The 21,563-nt window shown below is 40.7% G+C and overlaps 1 protein-coding gene across 2 annotated transcripts in view; it reads left to right on the forward strand.

The window, feature by feature from the left end:
* The window catches only part of pibf1 (progesterone immunomodulatory binding factor 1), a 117,815-nt gene that overhangs the window by 45,524 nt on the left and 50,728 nt on the right, over positions 1-21,563 (forward strand). For both annotated transcript variants that reach the window (XM_059646488.1, XM_059646489.1), the window contains exon 11: positions 18,577-18,742. In XM_059646488.1, the coding sequence (XP_059502471.1) occupies positions 18,577-18,742 (166 nt within the window). The remainder of the gene's footprint in view (positions 1-18,576; positions 18,743-21,563) is intronic.

A 21,563-nucleotide genomic window follows, 5' to 3' on the forward strand; every position in this document is an offset into this window, starting at 1 on the left:
TAAAATATATAATCTCAGTAAAAATATGGTGGATTTGCTGCAGTAGAAACATATACTTAGTAGCAGTGACATTATGCCAAAAAGCTTGAAATCACCTGGTGGGGAATGGTTGTGTTGCACCAGGACGATTAGTGTTGTTTATGTCAAGGGGAATGGTGGGATGCCACAAATGCTACACAAAGGTGCTAGCGGTTTAAACCTTTGCCTTTAATTACATTGCAGAGAATGAACAGCTCAAGTCCCATAATGGTTCAAATTGTTAGCCTTAACTTAGTGTTAATGCTATTTGCTTTACCATTTAAAGGGCAGTTATGTTGTTTAAAAAGGTGAAACTACATTGACCAACTCTAAATGAAGTTGACTTTCTTCATCTTTATTCAATATGATTTTTATATTCCCTCATGTAGACATGAAATAGAAATATGTCAGTCTCATGTAGTTTAATGATTAAGGAAAATAAATTTGTTTTAATAACCTCTCCAGCTAACAATAGTATTTAACATGGATTATGTAATGAATTTATATGGAACTGTACATGTGTGACAAACTATTTTCTTGCTGCTGTTAACCCACAGTATGTAGGAAATTTTATAACAAAAGCTTCATGCTAATATACAAAAGAAAGGAATCTGGTTTTTTTTCCAGTTGACAATGAAATTATCTGGTTTGGACTGGTTTGATTTTGCTCCATTTGATTTGTAGAGTTAAATATTTGACTTCATAACTCATTTGTTTGAGTTTGAATTTAGTATTTTGTTCACCCTTCAAGAAAAGAAACTTTGAGATAGAAATTAAATGCATCTAGATGAGCACCAGAACCAATTCACGTGCCATAATGTGTAATATATTACAACTTCTGCAATCCAGAATGCTTGAGGCCACATTTCTGGAGTTTGGAATTTACTGGATTATAGAATGATGGTAAAATGCCCAACAAGTGCAAACAAGAATAAATTGTAGCTTTAAATTTTACCTGAAGCATTGAACAACAATAAAATATAATGAAGCCATAATAAAAGTTGTCTTAATTATCCAAATACTGTATCTTCAGTGTTACCGCTCCCAAAGCTCTGTAATAAAATGCTGCTTATGTTGTTGATGTATTGCTCAAAACATTTCCAGGTAACTGGCATCTCCGAACAATTCAATCCAAACTGGAGAGAAAGCACTTGCAATAGTTTCCTTTAAAGATAAATATAGCGCATTTTAAACAAAAATGGCTTCACACATAAATAAATCAAAATGAAGACCCGCTGAATATCTTTAGATTCATCAACTCGTTTGACTTGGAGGTTCCTCTCATGTCTGCTGATTGCTATCACTTTGATAGGCTTTGCAACACTTTCTCACTAAAGCATACATTGAGCCTTGTTTCAATATATATAATTATTTCAATTATACATATCAAGAACAGTAATATCAACATATTCTGTAATATCCTATAGCAGTGGTGTTATTTCTGCATGGCTGTTAAATAAGACAAATTTTACCATTTTTGATAGAAGAGCAAAACAAGCAAAATGATTTATTAGATTTCTGAAAGAAAATTAACTTTACAAGATGCAACTTGGTAGGTATAATGCTTTTACTATGGTTTTCACATAGATAAGGAAACATAGCAACATCAATAACACACCCTTTCAGCGTCTTTATTTTTCAAAGATTACTTGAGCATTACAGATTTGAATCATGAGTAGCTTGAATTTTCCACTGTGTTTGTAATGTTTACATTTCCTGCTCCTTGTTCTGTGTGACCTTTTTAAGGATAAAACAAGTTGACTTTGATTAAGTAATTTGTTGTGATAGTTGGATTGTGAACTGACTGATCTGGCGACAATGTGCTGCTACTTATACTGGCTCTCTTGCCAAAAAGAATCCTGATAAGTTGTTATGATGAATCAGTTCTTCGTTGCTAGCACATTTAGTAGATCTTTGCTTAGGTTTGTTAAACTGTATTGACTTAGGGAGGTAAATATCTAGGTTTTATTATTCAACATTGAACAGACTTGGATTTAGTACTGTATAACTCTTCAAGAAGAAGAACTTTAGGGGAGGAATTAATTGCATCTAGCAAAACACCAAAGCAATGTCATAAAGTTTTTATTATGACTTGCTTTAAAGATAAACGTTGTTTAATTTAAACAAAAACAATTCTACATGTATTGCTGAATATGGTCACAACAAAGGACTCTATTACATATACATCAGATAAATAATTGTAACTGAGCAAGAAGAATTGCTGATGGGCATCTATTTTTTATATTCCGAAATGGTGGGGTAGAAACTTTGAAATTTGGAGATGACCCGTCATCGGTTATGTATTTCATATTTTATTAGAGTATTTAGCAGACAATCGCATGTATACAGAGTGCTTCCTCAAGCTTAAGGATTAACAGGTACACAAATAAAGTAATAAAATGGAGAGTTAGCTGACAATGTGCCTGACAATGTACATTTTTCTAATAGCATCACACTTGTTTAATTGAGTACTTATCTTTTCTCTGTAAGTGTAATTGTTCTGTGTGCAAAGTGACATTTGGCCCATTTTACAATCATAATTGCACCTCAGACTAAAGTGTTATTTGTAAAAAAAAAAAAATTTGGGATATTTCTAAGAGATGCATTAGTAATTCTCAACAGTCATTTTAGTAATGTTGAACATATCAGCTGTTCAGAATCCACGTGTATGAGCCGTTAACACAAAGAAACTTAGTTGCTCCAGTCTATGTAGTTCATTTTGTATATCTGTGCAATTATTTTAAGCATATTTGGTTGTTGAAAAATGATGTTAATCAAACAAATTTGATTTTCTACATAATGATTTGCAGTGGAAGGTTTTCACTGTACAGTATTGCTCTGACTCCCAGTAAATTAATTCAGTAAGAGCCCCTGATACAACTATTCCCATTCTTGCTGTCGTAGTTTAGGTGGCAATATTGTGGTTTGAAGACGTATCTTTCCATTATAGGGGAATTGTTTGAAATAGCAGACTATCTTAGCTATTTTCACAGTGGTAGAAAGCAAACATATTTTGTCTGACTGAGCAGTTTAATACGGTTTAATCTCCTGTATGCACCACTGGATGAACCATTGCCTATTGTCACATTGTGGACAATTATGTGCAAGAATAGGGTTCTGGTGAGGCCGCACCTGGAGTACTGTGTGCAGTTTTGTACTCCTTACTTGAGAAGAAATATACTAGCACTGGAGGGGGTGCATGGGAGAGTCACTCAGTTGATTCCAGAGTTAGGAGGGTTGGATAATGAGGAGAAACTGAGTAGACTGGGATTATCTTCATTGGAATTCAGAAGAAAGAGGGGAGATCTTATAGAAACATACAAGATTACGAAGGGAATAGATAAGGTAGAGGCAGGGAGCTTGTTTCCACTCGCAGGTGAAACTCAGACTAGAGGGCATCGCCTCAAAATAAAGGGCAGCAGATGCAGGACTGATGTCAGGAGGAACAACTTCACCCAAAGGGTTGTGAATCTGTGGAATTCCCTGCCCAGTGAAGCGGTTGATGCTACTGCGCTGAATGTTTTTAAGGCAAGGCTAGATAAATCTTTGAACAGTAAAGGAATTAAGGGTTATGGTGAGTGGGCAGGTAAGTGGAGCTGAGTTTCAGAAAGATCAGCCATGATCTTAAGTGGTGGGGCAGGCTGAAGGGGACAGATGGCCTTCTCTTGCTCCTAGTTCTTATGTTCTTATTAAGAACACACACATTAGGAGCAGGAGGCAATCTTATGGCCTGTTACGCCTACTCCACCATTTACTATGACAGTGGCTGAACTTGGGCCTTGATTTCATATTCCCATCCCTTCCCCAGGTATTGATTCCCTGAGAGACCAAAAATGTGTTGATGATACGTCAGAAATCTGCTTTAAATGTAATCAACGATAGGGTATCCATAACCTTCGAGGATAGAGAATTCTAAAGCTTCATGACACTGAAGTACGTTCTCATTATAGTCTGAAATGATCAGCTGTTTAAACTGGGACTGTGCCCCAGTATTTTAGAGTTCCTTTCCTCAGTCTTTTAGTGACCATACCCACAACCACAGAAAGTAGGCCACACCATGTACTCCATCAAAATTCTTCATAACTTTACAAATATTGGGCTACAGTTATCAGTGCAAACACCCCCACCCCAATTATCCAAAGTTCCCTTGCAACCTCTAATCTAACTATGAAAGTTATGTTGCTTCCTGTGATTAAAGCGAGATAATTTATTTGAACCCAGCATTTGTTGAAAGCTGGTGACTGCAGGCGATATCAATTGAAAGATGTTTCATACTGTTGAGTTTATGGCATTGAGGGTAAACTGTAAAGCCACATAACTTTATTTTAGTTCTGAAGAATCTAGGATTAAATAATTATTTTAATTCTGTCCAGAAGACACCAGACGTGTGTTTAGAAGCAAGGTTAGTTTTTTTTTCCACTTCGATTTAAATCAGGGCAGTTCAGGAAATATGTCACCTTAGTAGAAGGGGTTAGTCTGTGAATCTTCCAAGCCAAGAGAGTTTGGTTAAAAATCTGAGCAACTTTAAACTTTCAGTTTTCTGCAAAATTCATATTGGTAGACTTGGTAAGGACTGTAACATGTCAGTTAATTAAACCCTAAAACTTGATATGAGTATAATTCCTCTGGACTTGAATCTCTGTACATGATTGCTTTGGGGGAAAATGTTGAACCGGAGTTTTTCTGTGTTGTAGACCTTGTAATTTCCCTTCTATTTTTCAATAGTTTACAGTCATAGTGCTGTACAGCATGGACATAAACCCTTAAGCCCAATACTGATCCGACATCCCAATCTGACTGAGTCCCGTCTGGCTCATATCCCCCTAACCCTTCCTATTCATATATCTATGCAGATGCCCTTTTTAAACGTAATTGTACCGGCCACCACTTCCTCTAGGAGTTCATTCCGTACACACATCACGCTCTGCATAAAAATGTTGGCCCTCAGGTCCCCCCAAACTCCACCTCTCCCACCCCAAACTCTCAGCCTCCAGTTCCTAACTTTTTTTTTCTGAATTGTTATTGTGTAATAATATTTTTCTTTGTCTTTTTTAAAATTTGGGTGTGGATAAAAGAGTGTGTGTGCGTGCACATGCTTCAGAGTCGAGGCACAATGTAACAACTAATCAAAAAAAATCTGTCAAGCCAGATTTCATTCTGTGATCATCATCAACGGGGATCATAACAATTGAGCTTTCCTGACTAGAATAAAAGTTCACTGAATTGAAGGGAAAACTGAAATTCTTTTAACAAAATGGATAAGTGAGGTTCTGGATGCAAACAGAAGTGTTGTGAAGTTTATTGCATGGAATAGGCCATCAGAATGGCTTGGAGCGATGCTAAGAGTCTTCTGCGGGGAGAAGTCATAACAGTGGATTATTTGAAATTTTTGACTAAAGATAAACTGAGAATGTTAGCAGACAGTTCAAGGAGATAGAATCGAGTTTTTTGTAGGATAGGATACTTAAAGTGAATACCCAATAAATGCTTTATGTAGTTAGCAGGAGTGAAACCTGACTGAGATCTCTCAGAATTTGCTAAGATTCATTTGTGATTTAATTCAAAAACTCTAGGTAGAGTAAAACTAGAATAAAAAACAAAGAATTGATTTAGAGGGAAAAGAGAAAGTAATAAATGAAAAGATTTGAATGGGAAGAGAAGGAAGAAAAGGAAATAAAGAATTGGAAATAAGATTTGAATTGGAAAGATGGGAAAAAGAGAAACCAAATACTGACAAGGAAGATGTAATCAAAAAGCTTGAACTCCAAAAGAGGTCAGGAGATTGGACAAAATGCCTTCACCAGAGAAAGAAAATAGAGGTAGTTGCTTGAACGATGATTCTGAATCCAAAAAGAGATTTAATTTAACTACAAATTGATGCTTAGTGCTTAAATTATTCCTCAAAAGATAGTTTATCTCATTTGAAAAGGCCTTTGAATCTGAATGTCAGAGTGTACACTAGTTTGTCAGATCAATCTGATGACATGATCCTGCTTTTAAAAATGTTTCATGCATATATGCTTGAAAATTAAGCTCAAGAGAAAGAAACTTATTCAGACACTTTAAAATTTATAGGTAAGAATTAATGCCATGGGATTAGTTATTCTTGTCATTGAAGTTCGACAGTGATTTTTGAGGTCAGGAGAGAAGCCACGATTGTGGGAGAATTCAAAAACAATGTTTTAGCGGACCTTAAAACATAGATGATCATCATGTATCAAAGAGAAGCAGCAGCTTTGGCAAATGTCAGTGATACCACATGTAGGCAGTTAGAGGTGTGGGAGTGGTCATGTACGAATTCACAAGAAAATAGGTGGAAGACAAAACCTGCAAGTGGAAGAGGTTTTCAGGAACAAACAGAAGGCCACAAAAGTAATGTAGGAGAAAGACTAGAGCCAAAGAATGGTATAAACAAAGTAACATATTTCTGCCATAATACAATATATAATTGGACGTGCAAAAGCTAATTACTGGAAGTTAAATGGGTGACCAGTAGCTGTTCTTACGACTGCAAAGGAATCCACAGAAAGGGGATGCACTGACCTAGTGGTATTATCGCTGGACTGTTAATCCAGAGACCCGGATAGTGCCCTGGGTTTGAATCCCACCTTGGCAGACAGTGGAATTTGAATTCAATAAAATATTTGGAATTCAGAATCTAGTGATGACCATGAAATCATTATCGATTGTTGGAAAAACCCACCAGTTTCACCAATGCCCTTTAAGGATGGAAACTACCATCCTTACCTGATCTGGCCTATATGTGACTCCAAACCCACAGCAATATGGTTGACTCTGAACTACCCTCTGGGCAATTAGGGATGGGCAATAAATGCTGCCTAGCCAGTGGCATCCTCATCCCATTAATGAATAAAGAAAACAAAAAGTATCCAGAAATGAAATGGATATTATAATTGTAGCTGTAACACAAAGGAAACATATTGGAATACTAAGTAGAGAGAGTTGACTCAATATGATCAAGAAAATTCTGTTGTTAATTGAGGAGGAGAATCAATAATTGGATGTTCTGATTTCTTTTTAAGGAAATGGATTTCCTTCTATACTGAAATGTAGAGGGGAAACTAGTAAAGATACTGACAGTCAATGGAGCAAGTAGGTCATTGTTGCTGGCTAATGTTACAAATTTTCTTGCAGAGAAGAAATTGAAGGAGAAAATATTAATTGGCAGTATACATGGAAGTTATAAACCAGTTCCATTAAATAGAATTAGACAAATGAGTGACTTAGTGAAGAATTTGGAGTAGTGAAACAAATGCTGATGAAGGGTCTAGGCCCGAAACGTCAGCTTTTGTGCTCCTGAGATGCTGCTGGGCCTGCTGTGTTCATCCAGCCTCAAATTTTATTATCTTGGATTCTCCAGCATCTGCAGTTCCCATTATCACTGATGGAAGGAATTGACTTTATATTAGGAAAATAATCTGGGTGGTTTGAACCAATGGGCTTTACATGGAGTGCTAGAGCTACCAGTTGAGGTAAACAAAACAGATGTAATGGGAGGAACATCCTGGATTGTTCCCTGACTCTCTTTTGACAAGATCTCAGGCTTGTAGAATTAGACAGGAAAATGAGAAGGCCATGAAAACAAAGGTGACTTAGAATTTCAGTATTGGAGATAATTTTTGAGGATCTAGATAACAAAAATGAAGTCATAGAATGAAACCAACGTGTTCAGTTCTACTCTTACTACAAATGCATTAAGTGGATCCTGAATTGACAGTTATGTCAAGCACCAACGAATGAATGGAATCCGTACCAATACCTGAATGTTATTACTTGAAAGACAATGAGAAACTGGAGAACACCGTAATTACTAGCCGATGAGGAATAGGCAGTAGCCAATCGTGTGCTAGTCCCAGCTAAGTATAATAACAAAGTTGTATGTCCCCAAAATTCCAGATGCATTATGAAACCCTAGACTAAAATATTTAAAACATTTTTATTGGCCACTATTACCTCAAGATGTCAAGATTTGACATATGCCATCTATGTCAGGTAGGGGGGAACCCCAACAAAATTTAAACCTACACCTTTAGCCCAGACATCAGTTTCAAAAATCATTTAATACTGTCTTAGTAGACCGCTCAGGTTCCCTACCTGAACCAGGAATGCAACCTGTATCTTTCAGCAATTACACATGTTTCTACAAGATTCTCTGAATTTGAAAAATATTACACTTAACTTCCTTTAGAAAAATTATGACAAAATGATAGTGAAAATATTTTGTACAGATTTATGAGATCATGTTCAATAGTGACCAAGATCAGTGAGTGGCAAAAATAACCTAAATATTGAGCATCTGCAGTGGCACAGTTTGAGACAGTGATAAAATCCAAAGTACATTTTACAGTCGCCTCTTTTATTCACAGTTTTTACATATAATTAAACTTTTAGCATTATGGTGTCACAAGCTGTATCTATTGTATACAAGTTTGCATGACATCTGGAAAACAGGGGATAGTTAGAGCACTGGTTGTTACTCCTAATGGATTTTAAAAATCTGTCTAGTCTGAGCTTGCATCATTAAGTGGTGTTAGTCCTTTTGTCTTTAAAGTTAGTAGTGTTAGTAGAAATACTAGACTTGTATGATCTAAAGAAGTGAGAGATCATTTGTGTACTAAATCAGTACTAAATAAAATACTAAATACTGCCTGGGTCATGAGATTTCAACTACTATTGATGCTTTTGACACTTCCTACATATTGATTCATGCAGTTTATTGGAAGTGCTGTTTTGATAGTAAGTTTCTAATACGGGGTAGCGGCCCCATTTAATACATATTCTGAAAGTATAAATCTGTATGTTGCTGCAAGATGGTAGTTCTAAATGAAGGTTAGAAATAGGTAATACAGTGCTAAAGAAATAGGTAGAATACAAGGAAATTTCAAAGCAATTAAAAGCAGCAGACTGTAGGGACATACTGATGAGCAAAGCAGTTTGATGTCTTGAAGACTATTTAGGTCCCAAGAGACGGTTACTAAGGGCTAATTACTATTATTATCTTTCATTGTTTCTCCATAACTCATTCAAAACTATCGTGGGGATAGCATTGTTCTGAATAGATTACAGTATTAACATTTATTCAGGGATGGCCTTTGATACAGGAACAGGTCTAAACACTGCTTGCAGCATGGGGCCGATAAGAATTGAAAGGTTTAATGTAACGGTAATGGATTGGCATTCTAGGAAGGGATGTTTAGTCTATCTCGTAAGAGTAAAATGTACTACAAAAACGTGGTTTTACAAAAGAATGAATGGAAATCTGGTAGGGCAAACATAAAGTACTTGTGAGGGAGAATCATAATATGTCTCTCAAATCATTCAAAAAATATATAATCACATTAATGTTCAAATTTTATATTGCAAATATTCAAAGAAGAATGACGAGTTTGGAAGTAAAACAAATTAAATCTTTACCATATCACCCACAATCTCAAGGAATTTTGGGATGATATTAAAGACTTTGATTAAGGTTTATTGTTAGGAATATCTAAACGATTGAGACAAAGGAATTCCCGAGTTACTGTGTCCTGTTGGGAATGCTGCTAATGACTCTGCCAGATTCAGTCTTTTTTAACTGATATGTGGGCATGAAGTGTGAGGACAGCATAAATTGATTAAGGCCCAGAGACCACTCTTCCAACCTATGTTTCAGGTTTTGAGGAGTAACTAATCAAATCATGAGAGTTGGCTAGAAATCACTTACAAAGCGCTCAACAGGCACTGAAAACTTCAGTAGATACAAAGGCCACAGTTTGAAATTTTATTGCTGGAGACCAGGCCGCCAGTATTGTTACCTGTCCCTGAAAAACCAATTAAAGCGAGTTTCCCTGGAACTTAACAAATGAAAAAGAAACTCAACAACTTAAATTCTGTAGTGAGTATTCCAGACAGAAGAGAACATTAATACATGTGTCATATTGATATGCTGCAGAGATACTTTGAGCAGAAATGATAATCAGGAGAAATGTATCTTTACAAGTAGTGAATGAAATAGGGAGTGAAATAAAAGTATTGAACCAATTAGCAGATGAATCAGACATTGAAAATTCAAAACATTAATGCTCCAATAATGAAGTTACTTATTGAGAAGGTGCTTAAACAGTTCACTGAAATATTATGCTGTCTTCCAGAAAACTGTCTAGGTGATTTTAAAAAGCTGTTACAGATGCACAAATCCATTTATGTGAACAGACCAGGGAAAACATAATGTTGCTGTAGGAGCGAGCTGTGTTGCTTATAAAGCAATATCCTGATATAACATAGAGTCATAGAGTTCCTACAGTGTGGAAACAGGCCATTCGGTCCAACAAGCCCATACCGACCCTCCAAAGGGCATCTCACACAATCCATCCATCATCCCATATTTCCCACAGCAAGTGACCACTAAAAAAGCCATCAGTAAACACATAGAGCTTGACCCCATATGCATTCTATTGTGAAGGAAAGCTAGAAGTGAGGTAATCCAATCCAACTGACCCTAGAGTTCAAATAACAAGCGGGAAAATACAACAGCACTTCATCGGGGGCTGCACTGATGATGTTACCCAGCAGGGTAATGAACTAACTAGCTCAGCGAGCCAGCCAACAAACCACAACATCAACAACCCGAGCTACAAATCTACTCTAAAACCTTACAACCTCTTCTTCTAGATTGTGTTACAAGGGGAAGCGTCCATACAATGTTTGCTTTGTCAATCCCATTTAGCATTTTATAGACTTCAATTAGATTTTCACTCTGTCTTCTAAAATCTAGGAGCTATAGGCCTAAACGGTGCAATCCCTCAAATGAGGGAAGAGATTAAGTTCATGATGAACAATGAATTATTGAACCAATCATAGCAGCTTAAACATTGTGATAGTTCTGAAATGAGATTTGTGATGGAATGGTTTCTTAATTATCACAAGGGCAATGCAGTAACAAAAACAGACTAGTATCCTGTTCCTGGATTGGAAGACTGCCTTGAAAGAATTGAACATCACCAAAGCAGATTTACTAAAAGGATATTATCAAGTCCCATTGACTGGTAGAGCCAAAGAAAGATTAGTTTTTGTAACACCAGAAAGACGATTTCAATGAGAAGTCATATCAATTGAAATGAAAAATGTACCTGAACATTCGAAAGATTAACCAACAATGCCGTATAACTGCATTGTTCATATCAACAACTCGGTTACATTCAACTAAACTTGGGAGAAAAACATTTTCATCACTTGACTTTTTGATTGTTTACAAAGAGCCAATTTGATTAAATGAATTTGCCGAAGCAGAAGCGTTATATTCAAGCCATGTTGTGGAATGAGGCCAAGAAGCACGAGACCAGAAAAAATAAGAACTATTTTGATTTATCAATGTATATGATCAAGTGCAAAATTCTGAGATTTCAGTGTCAGCAGAGAATTCATTTCTAATAGCTAAATTGTCCAGAGATGTGCAGGCTAGGTGGATTAGCCATGGGGGAAACACGTTTAAGGGGATAGGGTTGGGGAGCTGGATCTGCTGGATGCTCCTTTCCAAGAATGCATGAAAGTTAGATAATTGAACTTGTGGAAGTCTGAGTTACGTCGATTTTTTTTTGATGAACAAGAGTGTTAGCAGGCAAGCAGGGCAGTGAAGTTGAGACTTCATTGACATCAGCCAGGAGCTTACTGAATTGTGAAGCAGGTTCAAAGGGTTAAAGTATCTATTCGTCCTCTCAAATCCTATGTTACTACATGATGCATCATGTGTTGTTTGATGTAGCAATGTTTTGATTGAACTGGTTCAGCAGATACAGTTATAACCTGTGAAAATGCCAACAATGTAATGGTAAATGGTTAGTATGAAGACAGTCTACCACAGAATTTTTGTAAATCAAATTTTAATTCATTGCTTGAAGTTCTATTTTTATTATTTGAAATAAGTTGTGCTGTATTTCTTGTGGATCGTGAGAGCAGTTGCCAAAAGAGTCTGGTTTTATAGTGGCTGTATTAGATCATTATTTTCTTTATTTCACCAAGTTGCTTGCTGTAGAATAGCTTTAATAAAAGAAGCTGATGTATGTTAGCAATTTTAATGATGAGAGTTATTTGCCACGCCATACTTAGGCACAGAAGGCAGTTTGTGCAGTCAACAGTTTAACAAATGTTAAAATATATGTGCATTCATACATTTGCATTGCATTTATTTTACACATTTCCACAATTTTTCTTGAACTGCATGCTTTTATATATATATAGCTATTTGATGTTTTCTACTTTGTATGAATTTTACAAATGAAACACTACGTGTCCCCTTTGCTCCCAGTGTTTGGAGATGTGCTGCAATGCAGTAGATACATGCTTTGAATGCCTGAAAATCCTTGGTACAGTTGTTGAGCATACCTAGAGTTTTTAAACAAGTTTAAAAAAAAATTGCTCACATTCATACAATCCGAAGTTTCTGTGCCAACAATGACAGATGCTGTGTTACAGCTGAGATGTAAAATGATTTAAGAAATTATTCAAACAGCATTTTGTTCAGGTCAGGACAAAAAAGGGGAGCAGCGTTTTTGGGATTCCTTTACTATGTCGACAGACAAGGACTCAGCAGTGCCTCGCCATTGGTGCTAACTGCCATAGAATCCTTTCATTACAGACGCATAATTCCGAAATCTTGGCTGTTCATATGTGTTACATTAAAGCGTGGGATGAATAGCATTGTTGCAGAATAACAAACATGTTTGTGACCAAGGTTAATAGAGTAAAATGAAAGATATCCTATCGAGTAGTATGTTTCCCACTCTATTACAAAGTAAAAGTCACCTTAACAATGAGAAAAATGAAATAAATCGATTTTGTAAATGTTTCCAATTGCTAAGGTAGCAAATATTAATCTACACTAGCTATATGTAAGATATTACCAGGGCTGCTGATGAATATTGATTGGGAAAAATGAAATTATGTCTTGTAGTATATAAAATATTGTCGGACTCTTAACATATTTACATTCAAATTGTGAGAACAGTTCTATGTCTTTGTGGAAACTGGTGTATTCCTATGTATTGCTGCATGTACTCTGACCTTTTCAAAACTCAGGACAGATAAGATAATTAGTAGAAAAGATTCTACAACTCTGTATTGTTGGTAGATGCACAGAGCATGTTGAAATCATTAGTTTGACTAAAATGATCACTTATCTGGTTCTGCTCCTGTTTTACATGTTCGTAAATCTACTTGAATGGTATGTTCATTAGAAACCTTGGAAATGGTACAGAAAAAACTTACAAGATTGTTACTAGGACTAGAGGGTTTGAGTTATAACAAGAATCTGGATAGGCTAGGATTTTTCCCCTGGAGCTTGGAAGATTGAGGGGTGAGCTTAACTGACTTTTGTAAAATCGTGAGGGATACGGATAAGATGAATTTCAAAGGTGTTTTCCCTACAGTAGGGGAGTTCAACATGATGGTATAGTTTTAATGTGAGAGGGGAAAAGATTTAAAAGGGTCATGAAGGACATTTTTTTCACACAGGATGGTGCACATATGGATGGTGCACTTCCTGTGAAGTGTCCACACTTAGTGGGGTTGTGATCCTGAAAATTGTGACTTAATGTAAGGTATTGATTCCCTTAAGCTGCCTGGGTTTGCGATAGGGATCCTTTGCCCACTGGTCTCTGATCTGTATGCCAGGGCCTTTGCATGTTCCTGGCAGCATCTTTTTGAGATCCATAATTTCATTTTGACTGGCAGCTGCCTTCGTCTGCAGGCTCCATTCAGGCAGTTGCTTGGTGGGACTTGGCTTCTTGGCTGGCTGTGTGGCCTTGGCCTTCCTGCTGATTAGCATTCTTGGTTGTGGTTGGGTTTTGAGAGAGCTCCTGTCTCTTCCACAACACCTTCCCCGCTCTCTCTCTCCCCCCCCCCCCCCTCCCCCCCACCACCACTACTACCACCACTACCACTCTGAAGGAGGGCAGGACCTACTGAGAGCAAATCATGGCTTGTTGATGGTTGGACACTGCACGGGAACATCTGGGTTCTCTCCACTGGGCAGGGGTGTAATTTGACAGGGATGGCGCACAGAGTGGTAATGGGGAGGGTAATAGCTGCTCTAAGTTGAATACAGTTTTATCATCTCTCCTGCGTGTGGGCCACAATCTGCTGCAGGGTCCTGCCAGATTCTTTTCTTTTTTTCACACCTATAGGAGGATACTATGTATTAAGCCTTAGACCAGCTCATTTAAGGGAAAAGAACTAAATTGATCCAGGACACTGTTAATGCGTATCTTATTTACTGTCATAACATACACCTTTTGACCAATGGCCCCAGAGATAACAAGGTGCAGAGCTGGATGAACACTGCAAGCCAAGCAGCATTAGAGGAGCAGGAAAGCGGATGTTTCGGGCCCAGACCCTTCTTCAAAAATGGGAGGAGGAGAAGGGAGTTCTGAAATAAATAGGGAGAGACTGGGAGGTGAATAGAAGATGGATAGAGGAGAAGATAGGTAGAGAGGAGACAGACAAGTCAAAGAGGCATGGATGGAGCCAGTAAAGGTGAGTGTAGGTGGGGAGTTAGGGAGGGGATAGGTCAGTCCAGGGAGGACAGACAGGTCAAGGGGGCTGGATGAGGCTTAGGAGGTAGATGGGGGTGGTGTTTGAGGTGGGAGGAGGGAATGGGGGGAGGAAGGACAGGTTAGGGAGGCGGAGACAAGCTGGTCCCCATGCAGATGGCCTAAAGGCCCTCTGCTTCTTCCTATCCCGCAGGCCCGACCAGACTGCCTCCACTGACAACATCATCCACTTAGCCAACTGCGTCCTCACCCTCAACAACTTCTCTTTCAATTCTTCCCACTTCCAACAGACAAAGTGGGTGGCCATGGTTACCCACTTGGCTCCAAGCTATGCCTGCCTCTTTGTGGGTTACATGGAACAATCCCTCTTCCGTAGCCACACTGGCCCAAAATCCCATCTCTTCCACCATTACATTGATGACTGTATTGGCGCTGCCTCGTGCTCCCATGAGGAACTCAAACAGTTCATCCACTTCACCAACACCTTCCACCCCAACCTTAAGTTCACCTGAACCATCTCTGATACCTCTTGCCCCGTCCTGGACTTCTCTGTTTCCATCTCTGGCAACCACCTGGAAACCAATATCCATTTCAAGCCCACCAACTCCCACTGCTACCGAGAATACACCTCCTCCCACCCACCTTCCTGCAAAAATGATCCCTATTCCCAATTCCTTCACCTCAACCACATCGGCTTCCAAGATGAGGCATTCCACTCCCAAACATCTCAGATATCCTCATTTTTCAAGGACTGCAACATTCCCCCCCACCCCCCACCTCCCCCGTCAGTGGCCGAGCACGCCCTCGAATGTGTCTCCTGCATTTCCCGCAACTCATCCCTCACACCCCTTCTCCGCAATAACAACCAAAGCAGAATCCCCCTTGTCCTCGAGTACCATCCCACCAACCTCCGGATCCAGCGCATTATTCTCCAACACTTCTGCCATCTGCAATCCAACCCCACCACCAAAGACATTTCTCCCCCCCCCCCCCCCCCCCCCCCCCCCCCCGCCCCATCTGCTTTCCGGAGGGACCACTATCTCCATGATTCCCTTGTCAGCTCCACAATCCCCTCTGGCCCTACCACACCTGGCACTTTACCCTGCAATCACAGGAAGTGCTACACCTCACCCCCATCCCAGGCCCCAAGAAGACTTTCCACATCAAGCAGATGGTCATCTGCGCATCTGCTAATGTGGTATACTGTATCCACTGTTCCCATTGTGGCCTCCTCTACATCAGTGAAACCAGGCGGAGGCTTGAGGACCACCTTGTGGATCACCTATGCTTGATTCGCACTAAACAACTGCACCTCGCAGTACGAATCATTGCAACTCACCCTCCCATTCCTCAAATGACATGTCCATTCCTGGGCCTCCTGTAGTGCCACAATGATGCCACCCGAAGGCCGCAGGAACAGCACCTCATATTTCGCTTGGAATCCCTGCAGCCCAATGGTATCAATGTGGATTTCACAAGCTTCAAAATCTCCCCTCCCCGCTACCTCATCCCAAAACCAGCCCAGCTTGTCCCCGCCTCCCTAACCTGTTGTTCCTTCCCATCTATCCCTTCCTCTGACCTCAAGCCCCACCCCCATCTCCTAGCTACTATCCTCCCCACGCGCGCCCCACCCCCGACCTGTCCGTCCTCCCTGGACCGTCCTATTCCCTCTCCATCTCCCCTCCTACACTCACCTTTACTAGCTGCATCCTCGCCTCTTTGACTTGTCTGTCTCCTCTCCTCTATCCATCTTCTTTCTGCCTCCCCCCTGCCCTTCCTATTTATTTCCGAACTCCCTTCTCCTCCCCCATTTTTGAAGAAGGGTCTAGGCCCGAAATGTCAGCTTTCCTGCTTCTCTGCTGCTTGGCCCGGTGTGTTCATCCAGCTTTGCATTTTGTTATCTCAGATTCTCCAGCATCTGCAGTTCCTACTGTATCTGGACCATTGGCCCCACTTGGGAGAAATCACGATATTCATTTGAAAGGAAGAAGATTTGTATGAAGGATAGAATGTTAGAACTAAATAAGGGCAATTAAGCAGGTGTGAAATCTAACCCAGCTCAACTGAACTGGCATACTAGGTTAATGGATTGATTATTCAAGATGCAGTGGCAGAATTTTGATGGGTATTTCAAACTACTCAGACGTGTTCTGGATAAAGTGTGAAGCTGGATGAACACAGCAGGCCAAGCAGCATCTCAGGAGCACAAAAGCCGACGTTTCGGACCTACACCCTTCATCAGAGAGGGGGATGTGGTGAGGGTTCTGGAATAAATAGGGAGAGAGGGGGAGGCGGACCGAAGATGGAGAGATAAGATGATAGGTGGAGAGGAGAGTATAGGTGGGGAGGTAGGGAGGGGATAGGTCAGTTCAGGGAAGACGGACAGGTCAAGGAGGCGGGATGAGGTTAGTAGATAGGAAATGGAGGTGCGGCTTGAGATGGGAGGAAGGGATGGGTGAGAGGAAGAACAGGTTAGGGAGGCAGAGACAGGCTGGGCTGGTTTTGGGATGCAGTGGGGGTAGGGGAGATTTTGAAGCTGGTGAAGTCCACATTGATACCATTGGGCTTCAGGGTTCCCAAGCGGAATATGAGTTGCTGTTCCTGCAACCTTTGGGTGGCATTGTGGCACTGCAGGAGGCCCATGATGGACATGCCATCTAAAGAACGGGAGGGGGAGTTGAAATGGTTGGCGACTGGGAGGTGCAGTTGTTTGTTTCGAACCCAGTGGAGGTGTTCTGCAAAGCGGCCCCCAAGCCTCCGCTTGGTTTCCCCAATGTAGAGGAAGCCACACCGGGGACAGTGGATACAGTATACCACATTGGCAGATATGCAGGTGAACCTCTGCTCCGAAGATTGCAAGAACAGCAACTCATATTCCACTTGGGAACCCTGCAGCCCAATGGTATCAATGTGGACTTCACTAGCTTCAAAATCTCCCCTTTCCCCCACCGCATCCCAAAACCAGCCCAGTTCGTCCCCTCCCCCCACTGCATCCCAAAACCAGCCCAGCCTGTCTCTGCCTCCCTACCCTGTTCTTCCTCTCACCCATCCCTTCCTCCCACCCCAAGCCGCACCTCCATCTCCTACCTACTAACCTCATCCCACCTCCTTGACCTGTCCGTCTTCCCTGGACTGACCTATCCCCTCCCTACCTCCCCACCTATACTCTCCTCTCCACCTATCTTCTTTTCTCCATCTTCGGTCCGCCTCCGCCTCTCTCCCTATTTATTCCAGAACCCTCACCCCATCCCCCTCTCTGATGAAGGGTCTAGGCCCGAAACGTCAGCTTTTGTGCTCCTGAGATGCTGCTTGGCCTGCTGTGTTCATCCAGCTTCACACTTTATTATCTTGGATTCTCCAGCATCTGCAGTTCCCATTATCTCTGAGACATGTGTTCTGCTCCTGTTTTACATGTTCATAAATCTACTTGAATGGTATGTTCATTAGAAATCTTGGAAATGGTACAGAAAAGACTTACAAAGTTGTTACTAGGACTAGAGGGTTTGAGTTATAACAAGAAGCTGGATAGGCTAGGATTTTTTCCCCTGGAGCTTAGCAGGTTGAGGGGTGAGCTAATTGAGGCTTGTAAAATCATGAGGGGCATGGATGAGACGAATATCAAAAGTGTTTTCCCTGCAGTCGGGGATTTCAACACAAGATGGTATAGTCTCAGTACGAGAGGGGACTGATTTAAAAGGGCCATGAGGGGCAGTTTTTTAACACAGTACGGTGCACAATATGGAATGAACAGCCAAGGAAGTGGTAGATGCAGGACAGTTCCAATATTTGAAAGATTTGCACAGGTCCATGAATAAGAAGGGTTTAGAAGGATATGGGCCAAACATGGGAAGTTGGGACTAGTTTGATTTGGGAAATTTGTCAGCATGGATGAGTTGGACTCCAGGGTCTGTTTCTGTATTATATGACTATATGGACACTATTATTATAACTTTACGTAAATCTACTAAAGGAGGCATTAAATACATTTTCCTACCTCGCCATTCCTTTCTAGGTTTAGGCAAATGCAAGTCAACACAGACAGCCGCATATCTGAACTCATGAATCAGACAAAGCTAAAAACATTTGAGGCAGAGCGATCTCAGTTGGTGCAAGAGGAAACTGCCAAGAATCTCAAACAATGCCAGGTGGAATGTGATAAGTACCAAAAGAAACTTGAGGTAAAATATTTTATTTGCATTTTAGGGCAACCAAATAGTGTACACATAACAGGTTAAAAAAAAAGTCACTGTGCACGAATCATTATACACGATGGTAATTTGATCCATATTTTGCATTTTCCATTTTACTGTTTTACTGCATTCATTACATTCATTGATACTGTGATCCTAAAATTCCTTCATTAAAATGGAGAGCATGGTACAAGCATGGTCAAAGAAAGAGTAGGGCCGATCAGGGATAGCATAGGGAACTTGTGTGTGGAGCCTGAGGAGGTAGGGGAAGCCCTAAATGAGTTTTTTGCTTCTGTCTTTACGAAAGAAACGACCTGTGTAGTGAATGAAACCTTTGAAGAGCAGGTGTGCATGCTGGAATGGATAGAGATAGAGGAAGCTGATGTACTGAAAATTTTGTCAAACATTAAGATTGACAAGTCGCCAGGCCCGGATCAGATTTGTCCTCGGCTGCTTTGGGAAGCGAGAAATGCAATTGCTTCGCCACTTGCGAAGATCTTTGCATCCTCGCTCTCCACTGGAGTCGTACCTGAGGACTGGAGAGAGGCAAATGTAATTCCTCTCTTCAAGAAAGGAAATAGGGAAATCCCCGGCAATTATAGACCGGTAAGTCTCACGTCTGTTGTCTGCAAGGTGTTAGAAAGGATTCTGAGGGATAAGATTTATGACCATCTGGAAGAGCATGGCTTGATCAAATACAGTCAACACGGCTTTGTGAGGGGTAGGTCATGCCTTACAAACCTTATCGAGTTTTTTGAGGATGTGACTAGTAAGGTTGATGAGGGTCGAGCTGTGGATGTGGTGTATATGGACTTCAGTAAGGCATTTGATAAGGTTCCCCATGGAAGGCTCATTCAGAAGGTCAGGAGGAATGGGATACAGGGGAACTTAGCTGCTTGGATACAGAATTGGCTGGCCAACAGAAGACAGCGAGTGGTAGTAGAAGGAAAATATTCTGCCTGGAAGTCAGTGGTGAGTGGGGTTCCACAGGGCTCTGTCCTTGGGCCTCTACTGTTTGTAATTTTTATTAATGACTTGGACGAGGGAATTGAAGGATGGGTCAGCAAGTTTGCAGACGACACAAAGGTCGGAGGTGTCGTTGACAGTGTAGAGGGCTGTTGTAGGCTGCAGCGGGACATTGACAGGATGCAGAGATGGGCTGAGAGGTGGCAGATGGAGTTCAACCTGGATAAATGCGAGGTGATGCATTTTGGAAGGTCGAATTTGAAAGCTGAGTACAGGATTAAGGATAGGATTCTTGGCAGCGTGGAGGAACAGAGGGATCTTGGTGTGCAGATACATAGATCCCTTAAAATGGCCACCCAAGTGGACAGGGTTGTTAAGAAAGCATATGGTGTTTTGGCTTTCATTAACAGGGGGATTGAGTTTAAGAGTCGTGAGATCTTGTTGCAGCTCTATAAAACTTTGGTTAGACCGCACTTGGAATACTGCGTCCAGTTCTGGGCGCCCTATTATAGGAAAGATGTGGATGCTTTGGAGAGGGTTCAGAGGAGGTTTACCAGGATGCTGCCTGGACTGGAGGGCTTATCTTATGAAGAGAGGTTGACTGAGCTCGGTCTCTTTTCATTGGAGAAAAGGAGGAGGAGAGGGGACCTAATTGAGGTATACAAGATAATGAGAGGCATAGATAGAGTCGATAGCCAGAGACTATTTCCCAGGGCAGAAATGGCTAGCACGAGGGGTCATAGTTTTAAGCTGGTTGGTGGAAAGTATAGAGGGGATGTCAGAGGCAGGTTCTTTACGCAGAGAGTTGTGAGAGCATGGAATGCGTTGCCAGCAGCAGTTGTGGAAGCAAGGTCATTGGGGACATTTAAGAGACTGCTGGACATGCATATGGTCACAGAAATTTGAGGGTGCATCCATGAGGATCAATGGTCGGCACAACATTGTGGGCTGAAGGGCCTGTTCTGTGCTGTACTGTTCTATGTTCTATGTTCTAAGCCAAGCAGAGTTTCATGGACCAGAATCAGTGTTGGAACCAACTTCTGGGTGCCTGTCTCTATTGTGTAAATCCCAGGGTTTCAGAGGAAGTAGGACATTCCTTGCACACGTTGCTCCTCCGTTCTGAAGTTGTTAGAAGTGGCAGAACTGCCTTTACCGCCAGTTCAACTGTTACTGTGTTCAAATCCAAATACATTTGCATGGAGCAGTTAGATTTACTGAGGTACCATGACAGTGGAGCATACTACGTCTTTTCTAATGGAATTATTGCTGCTGCAAAAGAAGTGAGAGACAAACTGTCACCTTTGACTTTTGAAAAAAATGTAACTCCCTGCCAAAACAGTCAGCCGTCATCCCCACCATGGAGCAATTGCACATCTTGTTAGCCTCTCTGTCATCTTACAGGACAGAAGCCCAGTGATCATCCTGAATATGTGCGTGCCAATGCCCTTTGTAGTTGCTTTCACAATTTGGCATGGGTGCAGTGTGCAGTTGGATTGGCAGTAAGTCCCATCCACACTTGAAGGTGAAAAATTTTCAATGTGAAAATGTCACTAGATCCACTGGTCTTCATTTAATTTTCTATTCATTTTGTATTCAAACTGTATGCACACCTAACAGTATTTACTTCATACAATGGGATTTGATGCACACCAGTGATTTGACCTGGAACCAGTGCGGTCAAATTCCACTGAACTAAAAGTAAATTTAGCAATGCAACGAAGGACAGTACACACTAAGCTACAACAGAGCACTGGAAAACATCTTGTTTCACTGACTTTAAATAAACATTCAATATAAATTACAGCCTTCCAGGAGAGGAAGGGAGAAAAGGAAAATCTGGAAA

This window comes from Stegostoma tigrinum, chromosome 6 (assembly GCF_030684315.1).
Source record: "Stegostoma tigrinum isolate sSteTig4 chromosome 6, sSteTig4.hap1, whole genome shotgun sequence".
NCBI classification, from domain to species: Eukaryota; Metazoa; Chordata; class Chondrichthyes; order Orectolobiformes; family Stegostomatidae; genus Stegostoma; species Stegostoma tigrinum.